Raw genomic sequence first — 17,317 nt, forward strand, 5'->3', positions numbered from 1 at the left:
TTCTGTGCTGTCTATCGAACTGGCGTTATCGATATGTTGTGTTGACATTGGCCCTTGTATTGTTTATATTTTGTGTTTTGTATGGCAGCGGGAATTGTGTTGTGGTTGTGTGAATTAAAATTGAACGCACCATGTTAAAGCAGTGTCTAATCAATGTGGACTTTTCGCGGCTGCATGCCAAACAGCAGCTGCTTCCCAAATGTGGCGAAATATTCTATGAGAGCGATAATGAAGACTATTTCAGCTTCCAATTGGTTTGTTGTCTCTGCGAGATGAAGCATTTTGGTTTCGACGATTTCTCGATGCACATACGCAACGTGCATTTCGACGAACACGGCAAACCACGCACACATTCCATCATTGCCAACCAGCAGACTTCTGCCATCTTAGGAACAGAAGAGCCTTCAGAGGACGAGCAACTACTGGAGCAGGAAGAGGATGAGGAAGATGTTGATTATAAAGATGATGTAGTTGAGACTGCATCGCGCATTTGTGAATTTAATGAGGTTAAAATAGAGGAGGACCACATCTCGCAGAGCGACAGTGAATTGGACCCAGCAGCCGATCAGGATGGCAGCGATGCGGAAGCCGCAGCTGAAAGTGATTTGGAAGACCAAACGGTATTCAAGGTGAGTGCGCGATTGTTGTATTCCGATTTGCTTCTAACTGATACATAAATTTACTGCAGCGACAACGCCAGCCCAAGGAGTACAAGTGCGAGCATTGTGCCGGCAAATACACCACACTAAAGTATTTGAATATCCACTTGAAGATGAGTCATCCGCATCCTAAGGGCTTCAAGTGCGACGACTGTGAGGCCACCTTCGATGTGGAGCGTGCCCTGCAGACACATCGTCGCAAGCTCCACACACAATTCAACTGCCATCTCTGCGACAAAGTATACAAAAGCTCCAGGACACTAATGCGTCATTTGCAGGCACATTCGGGATTACGTCAGTACAAATGCGAGGTTGATAACTGTGGCAAATCCTTTAACAGTCAACACAACTTGACGTCGCATCGGCGTGTCCACAACACCGATCGCAACTATGTGTGTGAACTGTGTGGCTATCGATCGCGGTATCGCGATGCTTTGATTGTCCATCGACGGACGCATACAGGCGAGAAACCCTTCAAGTGCCAGACTTGTTCCCGCTGCTTTGCCTCCAAATCGCTGCTGAACGAACATCAGGCCATGCACTCCACAGAGCGTCCGTATAAGTGCGACAAATGCGAAGCAGCCTTCTCACGCCCCAAGGCATTGTATCATCACAAGCATCTGCATTTGGGCATCAAGAAGTTCAAGTGCAAGATCTGCGGCAATGCTTATGCCCAGGCAGCGGGACTCTCGGCTCACATGCGTGGACACAAGGCGCAGGCCGTGAGTGGCATTGCCGCCGAGGCAGCGGTAACATCGTTGACGCCCTATTAACTAGCCATTAAGGTTGGGAAGTAATGGCTACCAGGCGACCTCGAATCTGAATACTGAATATTAATCAAAACACACTTCATTTTGTGCTTTTCACCGTTGTTATGTATTATGTCCATTGTCATTAGATCTAATCGAAATTGTAATTAAACATTTTTGTTAAGAAACAACTAACTTTTGGGCGTCAATATTAAATAGGGAGCTTCAGCTAGAAATTTAAAATGTATGGTTGCGAAGTAAACGTTTTGAGAATCGCCGAGAAGGGTGCGGTGAATTTGAAAATTTAAAAATAGATTCCTCTCTGTGATTCTCAAAATGTTAAGGCGTAATTTCAAACTGAAATTTTGCTAGAAAATTTTCAATTTGTTTCTCGATTATCTTATTAAAATTCCAAATTAGCATTTTAACTTGGAAAAAAACTTAAGCACTGATTTAAAGAACATGTTTGTTTTTGATTCGTTTCAACATTTATTTCAAACAGGAACTTACAACTAGGCGCATAATAAGTTTATATAGTACACGAGCTCTGTATTATTATTGTAATATTATTTGGTTTGGGTTGCGTGCATATTTGCCTTTTTTCTAATACTTAAAGTACATCATAGTATCGTTGGCGTAATAAATTGCGTTATTACGCGTAAAACAAAACAACAAAAAAATATTTACTAACAAAATAAAATAGAGAGCAAAGAATGACTGAAAAAACTGTCAACGGCAAGCCGAAGACTTCAAATACCTTGGCAGCAGATTTAATGCAGCCATCGATTCAAGTAGAGAAGAAAGCTGTAAAGTTGTGCGAGATTCAATGCAGTTGATTGCTTCAAAAATAAACTGTTAATCACTTTCAAAACCAGACGGACGAAAAGAGTTTCAAATCTCTCTGCCAGGGCACGGAAAACAGCTCAGTAGGTAGGTGGAAATGTTTAACATACATCCTCCAATCCAGTTTCACACATTTACAATTACAATTCGTATTCATCTTTGGTATCTTTTGGAGAATGCAGGATGCAATATTGCAGGATTTGGGATAGCGAGCTTAAGCCCAGACGCGTATGGTATAATCCCAGCTGCCGGTGGAGAGCGCTGTGCCATCGGGTGAGACTTGCACACACGACACCTTATTCTCATGGCCATACAACAGGCAGACGCGCTCCGACTTCAATGTGTCCCACAAATTAACCGTATAATCGTTATAGCCAGCGAAGAGCAAACGTCCACTAACCGAAAAGTCCACCGAATTGACGCCAAAGATGATGCTCTCCTTGGCAAAGACGGCAACCTCACGATCCGCTCGCATGTCATACAAACGACAGCTGCTGTCATCGGAACCGGTGGCGATGGCATCGCCACATGGATGAAACTTGACGCTATTCACATCCGACTGATGACCCTCAAACGATTGCACCACATGACCGGAGCGCATGTCCCAGATGAAGGCCATGCGATCACAACTGCCGGACACAAAGGTGTTGCCCGTCTCATTGGGTGCCAAATCAATGGCCATCACATCCCCGGAATGTCCGTGAAAGCTCTGCAACAACTGTCCGGACTCAACGTCCCACAAAGCGCAGGTGGAATCGCCACTGCCGGTGAGTATCTGCTGATCCGAGTTCGGATAAATGCAGCATGACATGTAGCTGGTGTGTGTGCCCACAGTGCGTTTCTTGGCTGCCATTTCCTCATCGGATGTGATGGGATAAACGGTGACTTTGTTGTCGAGACCGCCGCAAGCGACAAAATTCCCAGATGGCGCATATGCGCAGGCCATAATCCATGTGGTTGGCATGGTCACCGCGTGCTCTTTATTGGTTGTGAATGCATCCCAGATGATCAAACGTCCGTCCTGCGATGATGAGATTATGTGACGTTTATCGGGACTCCAGTCGGTGCACAGAACTTTCGCCTGATGGCCTTTGAGCACCTTGCGTGGCTTAATGTTCACATAGGCGATTTGCTCCAAGCGTTCGGCGACATTTGATAGATTGACATCGTTCAGCTTTTGGCGCTCCTCTTCCAGTTTGCTTTTCAAATTTTCCGCCTCCTTCAGCAAACTGGCCATTTTCTCACTGGCGTTCGCATTGCTCGCTGGCACCGCGCTCTCCGACATTTTCTGCTCACTTCAATTAAGCTGTTTTACACTGGTTGTTGTCGTTTTTGGTCAGGAGTGCCGTAATGTGTGTGTTAAAAGCGGGGGCGAAAAATCAATGAAGTTAGAAAAAAGTGTATACACCGAATACACAACGGGCGGCTGCGGCCAGTGTGTGCAATGCGACATTAAGTGTTTTTCTGCACAACACTGGTCAATAAACAATACTGATCAGCTGAACGATGTGCGATAAGTTCATAGTTTTTTATCGGCATTTCAAAAAGTTAATAAACACATTTATTTTGTGGTTAACGGTTGTGTTCCATTTTTGTGTATATGTATATATAAGCAAACACACTAAGCTGAATTACACAATTAACAAATGATTTGAATAGTTTGCTAAACAGCGATAAGTGTTATCGCGTTATCGTGTTATCGCTAGACAGCTGTGAAGTGTTTGGTGCAACGGCGGTTTTGTTTTAGGCGACGCCAAATCTAAATGGACATAATTCCGGCATTAAACTACCGCCAGCAGTATGATTAAACTGGAGCGACCAACAGATATCACCAGCAGCAGCAATTTCAATTTCCGCTGTGGCGACGTGCTGTGCGTGGGTCCCAAACACTACGATGTCTGTTGTGCGCTCTGCGCTCAACGAGTGCCATACGATGTCTTCCCCGAACACTTTCGCCAGCAGCATTTGCCCCAAACCGAAGTCGACGACTGCAAGCTGGATGAAGACCACTTGGATGTGGAACCAGTGGAAGTCGAAGTAGAAGTACTAACACTCAAATCCGAGGATGATCCAATTGCATCCAATGCAGGGCAGTTGCAAGTGGATTTGGCGCAAATAGCGCTGCTAGACCAACAACATACAGCGGTCGAGTGTGACACAATTGCGACTCGACGTCAATTACGGAGACGTGCCACAACATTGAAGAGCACGACAGAGCTAGAGCCGTGGACAATAATCGATGAGGATGATGGGCCGCAACTGCAGTACAATAATGAGGAGGAAGAATCGGAGTTGAAAGAACAGCACGAGGAAGACAAGAACGAAGAGGTGGAGCAGCAGCAAGAGGATAAGGAGCCAGAGCTGGATGACACACGAGATATGCTCTTCCAGTGCGATCTATGTGAACGCGCCTACAACACGAAGCGCAGTCTGCAAAGTCACAAGCGCAGTAAACACAACGAACGCAGGCCCAGAAACAAGCACATCATGACTTTGGAGGCGGCGACGCCGGAACCTACAGCTGATCCAGTTGCCTGCATTAGCAGCAGCAACAATAGTGCGAGCAGCCGCACAAAGTCACGCAAGGGTCCCGCCAAGGTTTACAAATGCGCTGAAAGCGGTTGCAATCAAACGTTTCGCACCGAACGTGATTTGCGCGGTCATCGCTGGAAGCACACGGGCATCTTTTGCGATATCTGCGGCAAACCATTCACGCAATCGGGTAATATGATGCGTCATCGCCAACGGCACAGCGGAATTAAGCCATACAAATGCCAAGAGCCGAAATGTGAGGCCACATTCTACACACAAAAAGAGCTGACATCGCATAACATTTGTCACACCGGTCGCATGCCCTGCATCTGTGAGATATGCGGGCGACCGTGTCGCGATCGTGGCGTCCTCACCGCCCACATGCGTCGCCACACCGGCGAGAGGCCAGCGAAGTGTGAGGTGTGCGACAAGTCGTTCTACAGTTACCACGATCTCAATGTTCATGCCGTTTCGCATACGAATCTGCGGCCGTTTGTGTGCGATGTATGCGGTTCAACGTTTCAACGAAAGAAGGCGTTGCGTGTGCACAAATTGCTGCACTCGGAGCAGCGCAAATATTCCTGCAAGCTGTGCAACAAATCGTTTGCCCAATCTGGTGGCCTCAACGCACACATGCGCACCCATGAAACGGCCAAGGCGCGTGTTAAAGGCAAGTCTGCAGCGCTTTTAACACCGATTGAAGTGGTGGAGGAATTGGTGGAGGAGGAAGACGACATTGTGGAGGAGGTGCTGCAGCAGGAAGAGGAGGAGGGAGAGAATGATGAGGAGGTGCTGCAGGAGGCCGTCACCATCGAGCTAATCCAGCAGGAGCATGTGGAAGTCGTCACAGTCTCGGCTGCAGGCAGCTGGCATGTCGCCTGAGCTTCCATTAGAAAATAAGCCAAATCATAAATCAGATTAATCCTAGTGCTAATTTCAAGTTCAAGACAATTAGGATTAAATGTGATAAGCACCTTTAGACCTAAACTCTTATAATTCTAAGATATTTAAGATCCATTTAATGCTAAGGTTTTAATTTCATTTGAATGCTCAAATTGTGTATATACTTTGTAAGCTTAAGCAGCTTTCAAATTAATTTACTATTTAACTAGATTCATATGCATCTTATTCGTCTAAAGTATAAGTTCATTTATTTGATAGATAATGTAGATATGTATTAAGCTCAAAGGCTTCCAATTGTATTGAAATCTATCTGCCAAGAAAGAATTGTTTTTTTAATATTCTGTAATGTGAATATACTTTTCTGTGTTGTCAAATAAATTCGTCGTTCTTGAACAGGAAATCTACTAAATGCCCTTTTTTCTATATCAAATTCATAAAAGAAAAAGCTTTGCAAATAACTGAAACAGAGCTTTCATGTGCTTGACAAGCTCTTGTTTTTAGCATGGAATCGAAAGAAGAATCAGATGTCGGTACAAAAGTGTCCTTTATTCAATTTTTGTGCGGCGCTCGCTATGCTACAAATACGTATGTATAATTATTTCTATATATGTATATATATATGATACTGCTTCACAGTTACAATAATAAAACCAAAAAATAAGCTTAAAACAATAAAAAAAAAAAGGAAATACAACAAAATGGAAGTTTTTGCGTGTGTGTGTGTGTTGGAATGTTAAGTACATTATGAGACTAGGACACAGGATATACGACGGAATGATAGTAGATTAATATTATATAATAGTATTCTAGACATAAATTGAGTATAGCCAATTTGTAATGGAATTGAGGAGAGTGAAGCGCTTGTAAATATATTCCAAAAATTGCCTGATTCGAATTGTAATCGTTGTAATAGATCGCTGTATATATCATGTGTGTATATCTGTATACTATATAAAAATTGCTTGGCTGTGATGTGGTTTAGTGACTAATTACGTTCTTTTCCTCATTCTCTCTCTCTCTCTCTCTCTCTCGTATCTTTTGAATTTTTTCTAATTCTAGATGTACTATAAAATATACAAATATAATATATATGCGCCTACTACTACTACAACTATTAATATTATTACTGTTGTTGCGGTTAGACAATGTTGATCTCGATCTTGATGAGCAATCGATCGTCGGCACAGAAGCCCAAGTGCATAATGTTCGATATGTTGGCATACTCCAAGAATCCAAATCCTCGAGTGCTAATCGCTTCGTGCGGCTGATGGAATGCGCGTATCTTCGGCTTGGTCATGATTGTGTCGTGTTGCGATAGATTCGCATCCGCCGGATGCACCATGCACAGCTTAATCCGTCCCTTGAATGGCCAATCCAAATGGAAATCATTCTCCGATTGCATCAGATGCACATGCAAACTCAACACCTGCGGCTTACTCGGCTGTATGTTGAGCCGGGCACAAAACTTGTAGCCATATGGCGACGTATAGCATTCGTGTGAATACACCTGATTGTTGGCATTGGCGCGCAAACGTTCGACGAGAGCACTCAGCTGCTCCAGCTGCCACACAATGGTGCCATTGCTGTAGCGTGCATCCACTTGGGATTGCTGATGTCGCAGCTGCTTCTGCAGATTCTCGATGCGTGTCTCCTGCTCCCGTGTGCGCTGCTCCAGCACCACAATGCGCTGATACATTGTCTGCACAATCTGCTCGTCCACACCGTTGTTCGCATATTGCGGCGGCGGCGGCAATTGTCCGGCAGCAGCAGCCGCAGCCGCATCATGCTTGTGTCCATTCTCCAGGCTGGACGATGGTTTGTGCGGCTGCCAGCTGGCAATCGCAGTTTGCTGGAATGCCTGCAACATGAGTTGCATGTGCAATGGCATATCGGTCTTCAGATGCTCCTCCAGCTGATTTGTCTCCGGTCGTCCCACAAAGTCGCACTTGATGCTAGCAAACGGGCATTTCTCCTCCAGCGGCTGCTGCTGCTGCTGGCGTCGATATGGACAAGTGGGCAAGTGGCGATGCAGCTCAATGGGTGAGGCGATGACCGCACAGCCGTGCGGGGAATTTGGGCATTTGTGCTTCAGTTGCTCGATCTCACGACGCGTATAATTGTCGGGGAAGATGTCCTGGTCCGTGGAGAGTTGTTTGTTGTCCAGTGGACAACATTGATTGTGATTCTCTAGCCAATCGCTGAGGCAGCTCTTGCAGAACCGATGGCCGCACGATGTCAGCACCGGCTCATTGAGCCAATCGATGCAAATGGCGCACTCATAACGTGAGTCCGGATAATCGGTGTCGCCTTCATGTTCACCTGATGTGTCAGAGGCAGCATAATTTTGATTCAATGCCAGCGTGCGCGGTGGTGTTATTCCATGGGCGCCACTGGTTGTTGTTGTGGGCGTGGTCGTTGTATTGTTGCTGCCAGCGATGCGAATACCATTGCTATTGTTGCTATTATTGCTATTGTGCTGCTGTTGTTGCTGGTGCTGCTGCTGTTGCTGGTGATGATGATGGTGATGATGATGCTGCTGCTCGGCGTGTTGTTGCTGCTGTTGCAACTTCAAGTGCTTCTGTTCTTGTGTTGTGCGCTGCATGGCAGCAAAATAAACAACAAGTATTCGCCTAAAATTTGCAACAAAAAACAACTTTTTGTGTGAGATGAATCCACAAAAATATTGATGCTGTGTGTGCGGTGAGTGTGTGTGCAGTGTTGCAAAACTCTACCTGAACAGCTGATGAGTAATGCACGGTTGTCAGCATACGGCGACAGATGGCGCTGTACGCATTGAAAAACATCTGATTCGTGAGCTGTTCAACACTTTTCGCTCAGACCAAGATAAGCCAAAATGCACCTGCACACACATTCATCCATACGCATGTTTATTTGCGCTTGGTGCGCGAATCGTAATCGGTAGTCGAACGGCAACGGGCAACGTGTGTGAGTGTTTGACCGTATATAAAAGCGCCAGCGGCTCGCGGTCTGTACGACACTTGTGTGGTGGCAATCGTGACGAACGCGAAACCTTACAAATAGCAAACGAATTTCCACGAAGCTGAATGAAAAACGGCACATATCGTCGATTAGAGGAAAAAGCGTTACATACATACACATATATTAATGGCTTTCTTAAGCGGCGGCGGACTCAACTGCAATTGCATTTATGTGTTGTGCCTAATTATTTTCGCCTGGCAGCTATGCGTTGCTAAACAATTGCCATTGCCCGCCAATGTCGCAGCTGCCGCAGCCACCAACGGTGCAACAACAAATGTTGGCCGCAGCAGTAGCAGCAGCAGTAACAACAACAATAATAACAACGGCGGGGGCAGCGGAGGTGTAGTGCATCAACCACGTCATGAATCGTATGTTGCTGATGACATTGATGACGAAAGCGATGCAGCCGCGGCAGCGCCACCTGCAACGCGACGACGACGTCAGGTATCCGATTGGTTCATTGCGCCAAATACACGCTGGTGCGGCAAGGGTAATTTGGCCAATGGTACCTACAATCAATTGGGCGGCGCATCGATGGCCGATAAATGCTGTCGCACACACGATCACTGCCAAAAATTCATACCTGCGCTCTCCACTCGATACGAACTCTTCAATTATCGACCCTACACACTGTCGCACTGCAAGTGTGATCGACGTTTTCGCACCTGTTTGAAAATGGCGCACGACGAGGATGCCAATACGATTGGCAAACTGTTTTTCAACATGGTGCAGACGCAATGTTTCGTACTCAAAACGGAGTATGTGTGCACGCAGCGCGGCAGCGATCCTGATGATTGTATCAAGGGTTTTGAGCGTAAGAAAGCCTACCTCAAGGACAATCTCAAGTTTTAAATACACACACAACATGTTGAGCAGGTAATGCCAGCAGTATATATAATATACTAGTTATATACGTTTACTGACATTGTTGGTTGGTATTTTTGCAGCACCGCATATTATGAATTATCACCAGGCAACTGTTTTCAAAAGAAATACACACACTATATTGTAGCAAGAAAATGGATTTCCTTTGCCTTAAGTTTGAAACTTAATCTCGTACTTAATAAGAGTACTTAACAAAGAACACATACACTCACAAAACACACGGACACACTCGAATATGTATTAAGTCGTTGTGTACTTATATATTCCTAAACAAATACTTAAAAGTGCTATTATAATGCATATTGCAGTTTAGTTTGTAGTTTTAGTCATACTGTAGTAGTTTTAAACACAATATTTACTGCCTGTAAAACAAAGTTTTAAATAGTTTTTAGCTAATCGTTAGTTTGAACAAGAAAGCAAAAATGAAAAATGCAAAATAACGAACAAATTGTAACCAAATTTACCCCCTAGTTAGGCTACAAGGAAGATTTGGATTTCGTACCCGGAACCAGAATCAAGACCAGAAGCCGGAATTGTGACACGCTTCAAGGTCGTTTTTATTTATGAATTAAGAGTATTGTTAAGGCAATTGCCTTGATCGAAATTATATGCTTTATAGCAATAAATACATACACACATACATACACATATATGTACAAAATATGTAGTCTATTAATTGTGTAGCGTATCAATTGAAAATTTTCAAAAGGAATCTATTAAACGAAAGTGATTATATTAAATGTTGCTGTCTCTCATTAATTAAAAGTAAAACTTTGGCATTTTGTACTTTGCCCCTCCCTCCTTTGCTGTCTCTCTCGCTCACTCGAACATCGTTATCAGGAATCGTTCATGTTCTCGGAACCACACATGCACATGCATATTCATATATATGAATGTGTGTGTATGTAGGTGTACTTATTCGGACAATGTTTAATTAATTGACGTGTGGCTTGTCTCAGTTTTCCGTCACATTGACGCAGCTATTTGCTGATGACCCTTTGGCTTTGCCATCAAACCAAGACGCATTTTTCCAATTTATTGTTGCTAACAACAACATGGGTATTTTATAATATTTTGTATTTACTTTAAGCGTTGTTTATTGCTTTCAAAGTTGTGCAAAAAAAGGTGCGTCATAATTATGGTGGAACTTTCCAGGCGCGCCTGCAAAAAATGGCAATAACATCCTCCTGCGTCACAGGGTTGATCGATGCCTATCGATTGTCGATCAACAACACTTGCGATTAGTCCTGACAGATTGAAACGCGCGCAATTTGCATGTTCAAATGTAAAACGAGGGCGTGTCTGTGGTTTGCTCTACTTTCCAGATACTTCCTGATATGACTATGTGTAATGCAATACTATACTTCCACTGATAACCTGAGCTTATTGTAATGCGATAGACTTGTGACGTTAGTTTTGTGTTATTGCTTGCTGCTTGCCTATTAATAGTCGAGTCTAAAGGGCGAGAAAGCACTATCAAAACCTGGAACTGTCTGTCATCATACTTGTTTTTGTTTTTATAGCACATTTTCAACAATAAATTTTCGCTTGTATTTTATGTGTTTATTTTTTTTACGTAAAATTATGGAACATTCTGCAGATGTGGTCGCAAAAAGAGAGATACCAAGGATATTCTTGGACAGTGCTGTCGACATTGAAGATGTCTCGCAAGAGGATTCAGAGTAGAGCCATACATAAATTAATCCTAGTATTATATATCATATCTTGATCCACAGCAGCGTAACACCAAGTAATCTCACATTGCGACCCCAAAAAAGTCGAATGCATTTAGGTATTGACACCTATCAGCATATCGCTCAGTTGTGCAACATGCTCGACTCCCAAAGCTGTGTCTGCGATGCGAAACTTTTGATATTTGCAGCGGCTGCCAATAGCGAAGGATATCGTAGCACTTTGGTGCCCATTCCGCCGCTCTTCATGGGCGAATCCTTCTACGACATTGAGCGATTGCGTCGCATTGTTGCCATGTGGCCCACTTGCCGTCAAATGCTCAAGGATTTGCAGAGGTCGACGTCGAGAAGCACACACATAAGCGCTGGTCACATACATCTGTTGCATTGGGTGCTCATCGCACAGTCGAATCCCATTTTGAGACGCTACAAAGTCCGTCGCTTTGCTGGTTTGTGCAGGGATCTGCGCTTGCAGCATTCCCCGTCGATTCGTCCTCGAGAGGTGTTGAGTGTTACCTACAAGGATAAACAGCACACAGTCAAAAAAGCCAGCAACTGTCGTCGTCGTTACGTGTGTTTTGGTTGCCCATTGCAGCTGCTCTATCGCCTGCTAATCATGGGACGCATGGACAACAATTGGGCGGGTCCATTGCGTCTCTATGATCGCGTGGATGCCGCGTTGGCTCAGTGCACGGTCACGTCGTTGCCATTGCCAGAGAATTGCTGGTCATGTTCGTGCTTTGGACGTGCACCACGTTGTGTGCTGATCTGTGAGCTGCTCTTGGATAGGTTGTCTTCGCGACAGCAGCTGTTGAATCACCACAATGAGCTGATCATCGAGGACACGTCGTGCTTGCTTGTACAGTATTTGCTAATCTTTACGGAGCACAATGAACCGCTGCTCGACTTGCAAGCTACATCCAGTCGCCAATTGAATCCTCCAACTGGACAGCCACCCTTAGGCGCCAGTTTCAAGAGACAGTTTAAGCCACATTGCAGTGCTCAAAGATATCGCGGGGGGCTGCGGCAGCCGCTGGATATTTCGTCTTTTTTGCTTGGCTCCTGGCGCGCATGGGACATTTGCTAGAGCGACAGCAGCGCTCATTTTAATACAAAATATTACATTTTAGTGCAATCTTTTGAAATGACAATTTGAATAAAAGAGTTTCGTTACAAACGCGTGCAAAAATAGCTTATCGTTGATGCAGTTGTTATCGATTAGGTGATCAAGTCGCGCAACAAGTGTGACCATTTCACATGTGTGATAAATTTATTAGTTATTTGAATAACAATTTTATTTGTGTACATTCCAAATAAGTATAACAAATGCAATGCGTCCCTCATAATCAAAATTGAATTTCAGTGAAATAATATTTTGAATAAAATGATTTCGATAGCCATGCAGTTACAGTTACATTTAACAGTTACAGCTGCTATCGATAAACGATCAAATCCCGCAACTGTGTGGACATTTTTGAATTTGTGGGCTCCAGTTACTTGGCAAGCTTATATTTGAAGTGAAATTTTTATTTGTGTACTTTGGAATTTAAAATTAAATGGATCTGCCGCTGAGCTCTACATTCTCAGCCGTGTAGTTCAACACGCTGCGATAACGCCGCCGATAATATTTACATTGCCGCATATAAACCCAAATCAAACCCTTCACAACCTCAAACGTAATGGCGCCCAGCAGTATGCTCAGCATTCTGCTGTTTAAATTACTGTAAAGCGTCTGTCCAATGAGCACCGAAAATGTGGGCAAGCTGAGTATGGTGCAAAAGCGGCAGGTAGCACGTTCAATATTTTCGGTGTTCAGTGTGCCGCCTTGCAGCATATCGCCGTCGTCAATGGGTTCCATGCCATCGAAATACTCATCGTCCAGCGGAGCACCCGGCAATGGTTCGCCATGCTCATCCAAATGCTCGCGTGCCATTGGCTGACGCTGTCGCCGTCGCAGCCAACGCACCAGCCAACTGTCCCAATCGAGGCGACGCAGAAGCAACAATCCCGCCGGCACCGATGGCAACACAATCATCAGTAATGTCGGATCATCCTTCATCAGCTGCAAACTGCGCTCATAGCCAGCAATCTGATGCATTGTCAGCGCACCATACGACAATGTGGCTATGTAGAATACCGTGGCCAGCATGCCCATCAAGACGCTTGGACACAGCAAACCGTAAGTCTTCTCAACACGTTCGAGTATTGCATCGAATCGGCAAATCGGTGGCATCACAATAATGTATTCAGTGTGGCATTGGGGGCAACTAACGGACACATCGGGATTGAGCTGTTGCTTCTCGTCAATCCAGCGGCTGAGACATGCCTCGTGCACCCATTTGTTGGTGCCCCGACAGAGGCAGGGCTGCAGCCAAGTGCTGGGCACACGCAGCTCCTCGTCCGTATTCAAGCATATCCAGCACATGCGCTCCTCAGTGCCATGGTCCGATTGATGCCAGCGGGATCGCAGCATATTGCACACAAGCCAGTGAGTGTAAAATATAAAGAGACTGAGCGGTGGCAGTGAGGGACTCCTTCTGTGTAGCAACAATTTTGAAAGACAACCTTTTGGAGCTGCAATCCCGAATTTTGCCCAAAAGTTTTGTTCAATTTTTTTTGGTTATTAATTTTGTCAGTTTTTTAAATTTTACAAGTTTTCGAAGCTACATTTAAAATGTAGGGATATTTTCTATACGTCAAATACCCTCTACTTCAAATGAGTTGGGGGATATATCATTCAGTACAAAAGAGAAGCTATAGCATTGTGTTCTTGATAAAGTCAAAAGCCGTTAAATTTCGTTTAAATCCTTCCCACTTAATGCGCTTAACAACCGTTCATTTAGCGGCCACTTAAAAAGTAGTAAGTTAGTTTAGGTAACAGAGGTAGGCGAAAGAAAAGCTAAGAGCTTACACCTTTGAAGGTGTCAACATACTCGTACATAAAAAGAAAACAAGTAAGATAGTTACAGTCGAGAAAATTAACCAAAGGCTATATTTATTGATACATTCACAAATTTCAGGAATCTTAAAAACTATAGTTATTATTGTATGTATCAAAAGTCGTAGCTCTAGGTTCTGAATTACTCTTGTATTGTCGATTTGTCGATTTTAGTCAAACTTTATCTGCGTGACAGTCGGATATGGCTATATTGTCTCGGTTGTTGACGCTAATAAGGAATATATTTATATTTATACCGAAGATGCCTCCTTCTGCCTGTTAAATAAATTTCCTGAATGCACAAAGTTATAATACGAGTGTGATATATACGATACCCATTTTTAATAAAAGCAAAAAACAATGCGGTATTAATTTAAAAATATACCAAAGTAATATACCGCAAAAATATTGAAAATATATCAAAGACTATATTTGGTATATTCATCTATTATTGCATTCAAAATATACCATTAATTCGTTATCTATGTTATCTTTATATAACTTTTACTATTTTCAGTCATCGCCCAAGGTGCAGTTGCACTCGTTTTGCAAAGAATTAAAGTGCAGCCTAGATTTGCGACCTGATAGAGACAGCGAGAGATAATCAAGGAGCGAGAGCGAAAGAGAGAGAGAGAGAGAGAGAGAGAGAAGCAGTTGTGTTCTGATTTTATTGGTTTACTTTCTGCGCAGCGAAATGTAGCACAAGGCAACAGGTTTTTTTTTGTTGCAAGCCACAAACTACAAAATAGGCGAAGGCCAATTTCGTAGCGAGTGTAACTGAAATGCAAATGGAAGTGGAGATGCATCTTGGGCGAACTTGGCCCAAAGGTGAGTTGCTTAAGTAGTTGATAGTAAAAGCAAGAGCGTGACTTACCCCAATAATATGATTTATTTCCAGCAATAATTAGATAAGCAAACACACATACACATACACAACTCAGATTCAACACAACACAAAACAGTCAATCAAGGAACAAAAAAAGAAAGAACTTTGATAAATCTTATGGATGATATTAATAATAATTTAAGCCAAGTTCGCGTTGGAGACACCGACACCGACACCGCGATAGCGACAATGACAACGAAAACAACGACGGCGCTGGGCACTGGACTTGTCAGCTCGAGAGCAGAAGAACATTTGGCCGTCCCGAAAGCCAGAACAGGCAACAACAGGCTGCCAGCCAGCCACCAGTTGGTAACAACGACGACAACGTCGTCCACGATGCCAGGCTAGACTAGACCACTGCCAACTGCCAGCTGCCTTTCAATTCCACTTTTTCCACTTTGGCAACTTGCTAAAAGTCAACGGTAAAATAACGAAGCTCGTATCAATTGGGCCAAACTGGCCGCAACAATAATTCTTGTCTCATGCTCTTGAACCTGGTCACTTGTTGTGGCCAGTTGGCCGAAAACGCTGAAGATGCCGCCGTTTGGGGGCAAGCTGAGAGAGAAAGGGAATTTATCAATGCCAGTGAAAACTGCAGCGAATTTCGTCAGGTAAGCTAATTGAACGTTTTTCAACTATTATCAACTTTCTTAGCTGAATTTAAAGTGTTTCAAGCTATAGATATTAATGAAGAATGGGCGGACTTAAAGCGAAACTCGTAACAGAGAATTTTCAAGTTGAGCGAAACTAATAGGGAATTGGGAAGTAGGGAATTTCTTAAAAAAAACCAAAATTTTTATATATAACAATTTTTATATTATGATTGAAACTCAACTGCGAGGCTAGAAGTGTTGAGAAAAATCATTTAATAAAGAATTGGCGAACTAAAAGCGGAATTATTAAAAGAGAATTTACAAGTTGAGTTCTCGTGAAGAGAAATAGAATTAATTAATATTATGAAATCGCAAAATTATATTTGAAATTTAAAATAATTAGGAAATTATGTGATTTTATTGTTTTATTTTTTTTTTTATCAATTTTTTCTGTTTTACCATTTCCGTGCTAAATGTATGGTAATAAAGGTAAAACGAAAGAATTATATTTAAAAAAAAAAAGAAACAAATGCTATTAACACAACTAAGATGTATTTGCTTTCTTCTTTGCTTTATAAATATGTTGATTGTTGTTTATATTGTACATATTAGTGATGTGTATAATTAGCAAAAATAGTACGATATATAAATATATATATATATGTATATATATAATAATGATCATAAAAATAAGAATCAAAACGTTTCACTTAAATGTCAAAAGAACTCTACCAAATTAATCATATCATCTTTATAGAATTGCCGTATTATGTGTTTTATATGTTATTAACATTTTTCTCATTTCTTTCCCTCCCTTCCCTGTGTAAGCAGTTCTTCTAGGTCAATTTCAATATTAATATCTTTTAGAACCTGAGCATTTCAAGCATATATTTTGATGTATTGCGTACTACTTTCAGCATTTATTTCGCTATTCACTGGTGATGCTATCTGATTTTGTTCTCTCCATGCTCTTTGTTTATACATTTTTTTTTAAATTCGCAATATTCATTTTCTGTTCAATCTTTATTTGCAGAGCCGTCGACGATGTAATCTTCTTTGCTGTGTCGATGTGACTTCTATCTACTTTCGCAAGCAATACAGCAAGGAACTATCATACGTTCTGGAGGGCAAGATATGATCCCAAAATGCATTTTATGCATAGCCGAAAATGCACTTGACATTCCAAGCGAGAGTCGAGTCTATAATAGATTTCGCTAAGCTAAGAAAGAACACGCTACTTTGTTAATAAGCGCAAACCCGAACCTGGAACAATAGTCGATGATGTAATCATCTTGCTGTGTCGATGTGACTTCTATCTACTTTCGCAAGCAATACAGCAAGGAACTATGTTCTGGAGGGCAAGATATGATCCCAAAATGCATTTTACTTGCACTTGACATTCCAAGCGAGAGTCGAGTCTATAATAGATTTCGCTAAGCTAAGAAAGAACACGCTACTTTGTTAATAAGCGCAAACCCGAACCTGGAACAATAGTCGATGATGTAATCATCTTGCTGTGTCGATGTGACTTCTATCTACTTTCGCAGGCAATAAGACAAGGAACTACGTTCTGTAGGACAAGATAAGATCCCAAAATGCCTTCCATGCAAATACCCAAAAATACAATTGACATTCCAA

General features: G+C 42.8%; 8 protein-coding genes across 9 annotated transcripts in view; 4 read left to right on the forward strand and 4 right to left on the reverse strand.

Moving 5' to 3' along the window:
• The window catches only part of LOC132796390 (uncharacterized), a 46,978-nt gene extending 31,795 nt beyond the window's left edge, over positions 1–15,183 (reverse strand). Inside the window, 1 exon segment of the mRNA XM_060807550.1 lies at positions 15,075–15,183. The gene's annotated coding sequence lies outside the window, so the exon portion shown is untranslated.
• LOC132795609 (zinc finger protein 664) lies at positions 20–1,604 on the forward strand. The gene is made up of 2 exons (XM_060806406.1): positions 20–629; positions 689–1,604. The coding sequence occupies exons 1-2, from the start codon at positions 132–134 to the stop codon at positions 1,430–1,432; spliced, it is 1,242 nt and encodes a 413-aa protein (XP_060662389.1). The 5' UTR covers positions 20–131; the 3' UTR covers positions 1,433–1,604.
• Positions 1,883–3,703, reverse strand: LOC132795611 (guanine nucleotide-binding protein subunit beta-5). The gene has a single exon (XM_060806407.1). It carries the CDS (start codon positions 3,534–3,536, stop codon positions 2,466–2,468), a length of 1,071 nt encoding a protein of 356 aa, XP_060662390.1. The 5' UTR covers positions 3,537–3,703; the 3' UTR covers positions 1,883–2,465.
• On the forward strand, positions 3,951–6,080 carry LOC132795608 (zinc finger protein interacting with ribonucleoprotein K). The gene has a single exon (XM_060806405.1). It carries the CDS (start codon positions 4,052–4,054, stop codon positions 5,663–5,665), a length of 1,614 nt encoding a protein of 537 aa, XP_060662388.1. The 5' UTR covers positions 3,951–4,051; the 3' UTR covers positions 5,666–6,080.
• LOC132795900 (TNF receptor-associated factor 6) lies at positions 6,218–8,411 on the reverse strand. The gene has a single exon (XM_060806845.1). The coding sequence runs from the start codon at positions 8,286–8,288 to the stop codon at positions 6,825–6,827; it is 1,464 nt and encodes a 487-aa protein (XP_060662828.1). The 5' UTR covers positions 8,289–8,411; the 3' UTR covers positions 6,218–6,824.
• LOC132795901 (uncharacterized) lies at positions 8,560–10,221 on the forward strand. The gene is made up of 2 exons (XM_060806846.1): positions 8,560–9,562; positions 9,634–10,221. The coding sequence occupies exon 1, from the start codon at positions 8,813–8,815 to the stop codon at positions 9,536–9,538; it is 726 nt and encodes a 241-aa protein (XP_060662829.1). The 5' UTR covers positions 8,560–8,812; the 3' UTR covers positions 9,539–9,562; positions 9,634–10,221.
• LOC132796515 (uncharacterized) lies at positions 11,077–12,460 on the forward strand. 2 transcript variants are annotated; one of them, XM_060807708.1, is made up of 2 exons: positions 11,077–11,253; positions 11,308–12,460. In XM_060807708.1, exons 1-2 carry the CDS (start codon positions 11,129–11,131, stop codon positions 12,347–12,349), a joined length of 1,167 nt encoding a protein of 388 aa, XP_060663691.1. In that variant the 5' UTR covers positions 11,077–11,128; the 3' UTR covers positions 12,350–12,460. The 2 variants fall into 2 exon arrangements, with proteins under 2 accessions (XP_060663691.1, XP_060663692.1); XM_060807709.1 differs by having other exon boundaries at positions 11,311–12,460.
• Positions 12,527–13,952, reverse strand: LOC132796516 (E3 ubiquitin-protein ligase MARCHF5). Its single transcript, XM_060807711.1, has one exon. The coding sequence runs from the start codon at positions 13,733–13,735 to the stop codon at positions 12,815–12,817; it is 921 nt and encodes a 306-aa protein (XP_060663694.1). The 5' UTR covers positions 13,736–13,952; the 3' UTR covers positions 12,527–12,814.
• Positions 15,184–17,317: the final 2,134 nt, after the last annotated feature.

The sequence above is a fragment of the Drosophila nasuta genome, chromosome X, assembly GCF_023558535.2.
Source record: "Drosophila nasuta strain 15112-1781.00 chromosome X, ASM2355853v1, whole genome shotgun sequence".
NCBI lineage: Eukaryota > Metazoa > Arthropoda > Insecta > Diptera > Drosophilidae > Drosophila > Drosophila nasuta.

Bases quoted from the DNA above. Each gene is read 5' to 3' on its own strand.
- LOC132795609 (XM_060806406.1), top strand. From the start codon at position 132: ATGTTAAAGCAGTGTCTAATCAATGTGGACTTTTCGCGGCTGCATGCC. The intron at 630-688 runs GTGAGTGCGCGA...AATTTACTGCAG, and splicing joins AAGACCAAACGGTATTCAAG to CGACAACGCCAGCCCAAGGA.
- LOC132795611 (XM_060806407.1), bottom strand. From the start codon at position 3,536: ATGTCGGAGAGCGCGGTGCCAGCGAGCAATGCGAACGCCAGTGAGAAA.
- LOC132795608 (XM_060806405.1), top strand. From the start codon at position 4,052: ATGATTAAACTGGAGCGACCAACAGATATCACCAGCAGCAGCAATTTC.
- LOC132795900 (XM_060806845.1), bottom strand. From the start codon at position 8,288: ATGCAGCGCACAACACAAGAACAGAAGCACTTGAAGTTGCAACAGCAG.
- LOC132795901 (XM_060806846.1), top strand. From the start codon at position 8,813: ATGGCTTTCTTAAGCGGCGGCGGACTCAACTGCAATTGCATTTATGTG.
- LOC132796515 (XM_060807708.1), top strand. From the start codon at position 11,129: ATGTGTTTATTTTTTTTACGTAAAATTATGGAACATTCTGCAGATGTG. The intron at 11,254-11,307 runs GTAGAGCCATAC...CTTGATCCACAG, and splicing joins GTCTCGCAAGAGGATTCAGA to CAGCGTAACACCAAGTAATC.
- LOC132796516 (XM_060807711.1), bottom strand. From the start codon at position 13,735: ATGCTGCGATCCCGCTGGCATCAATCGGACCATGGCACTGAGGAGCGC.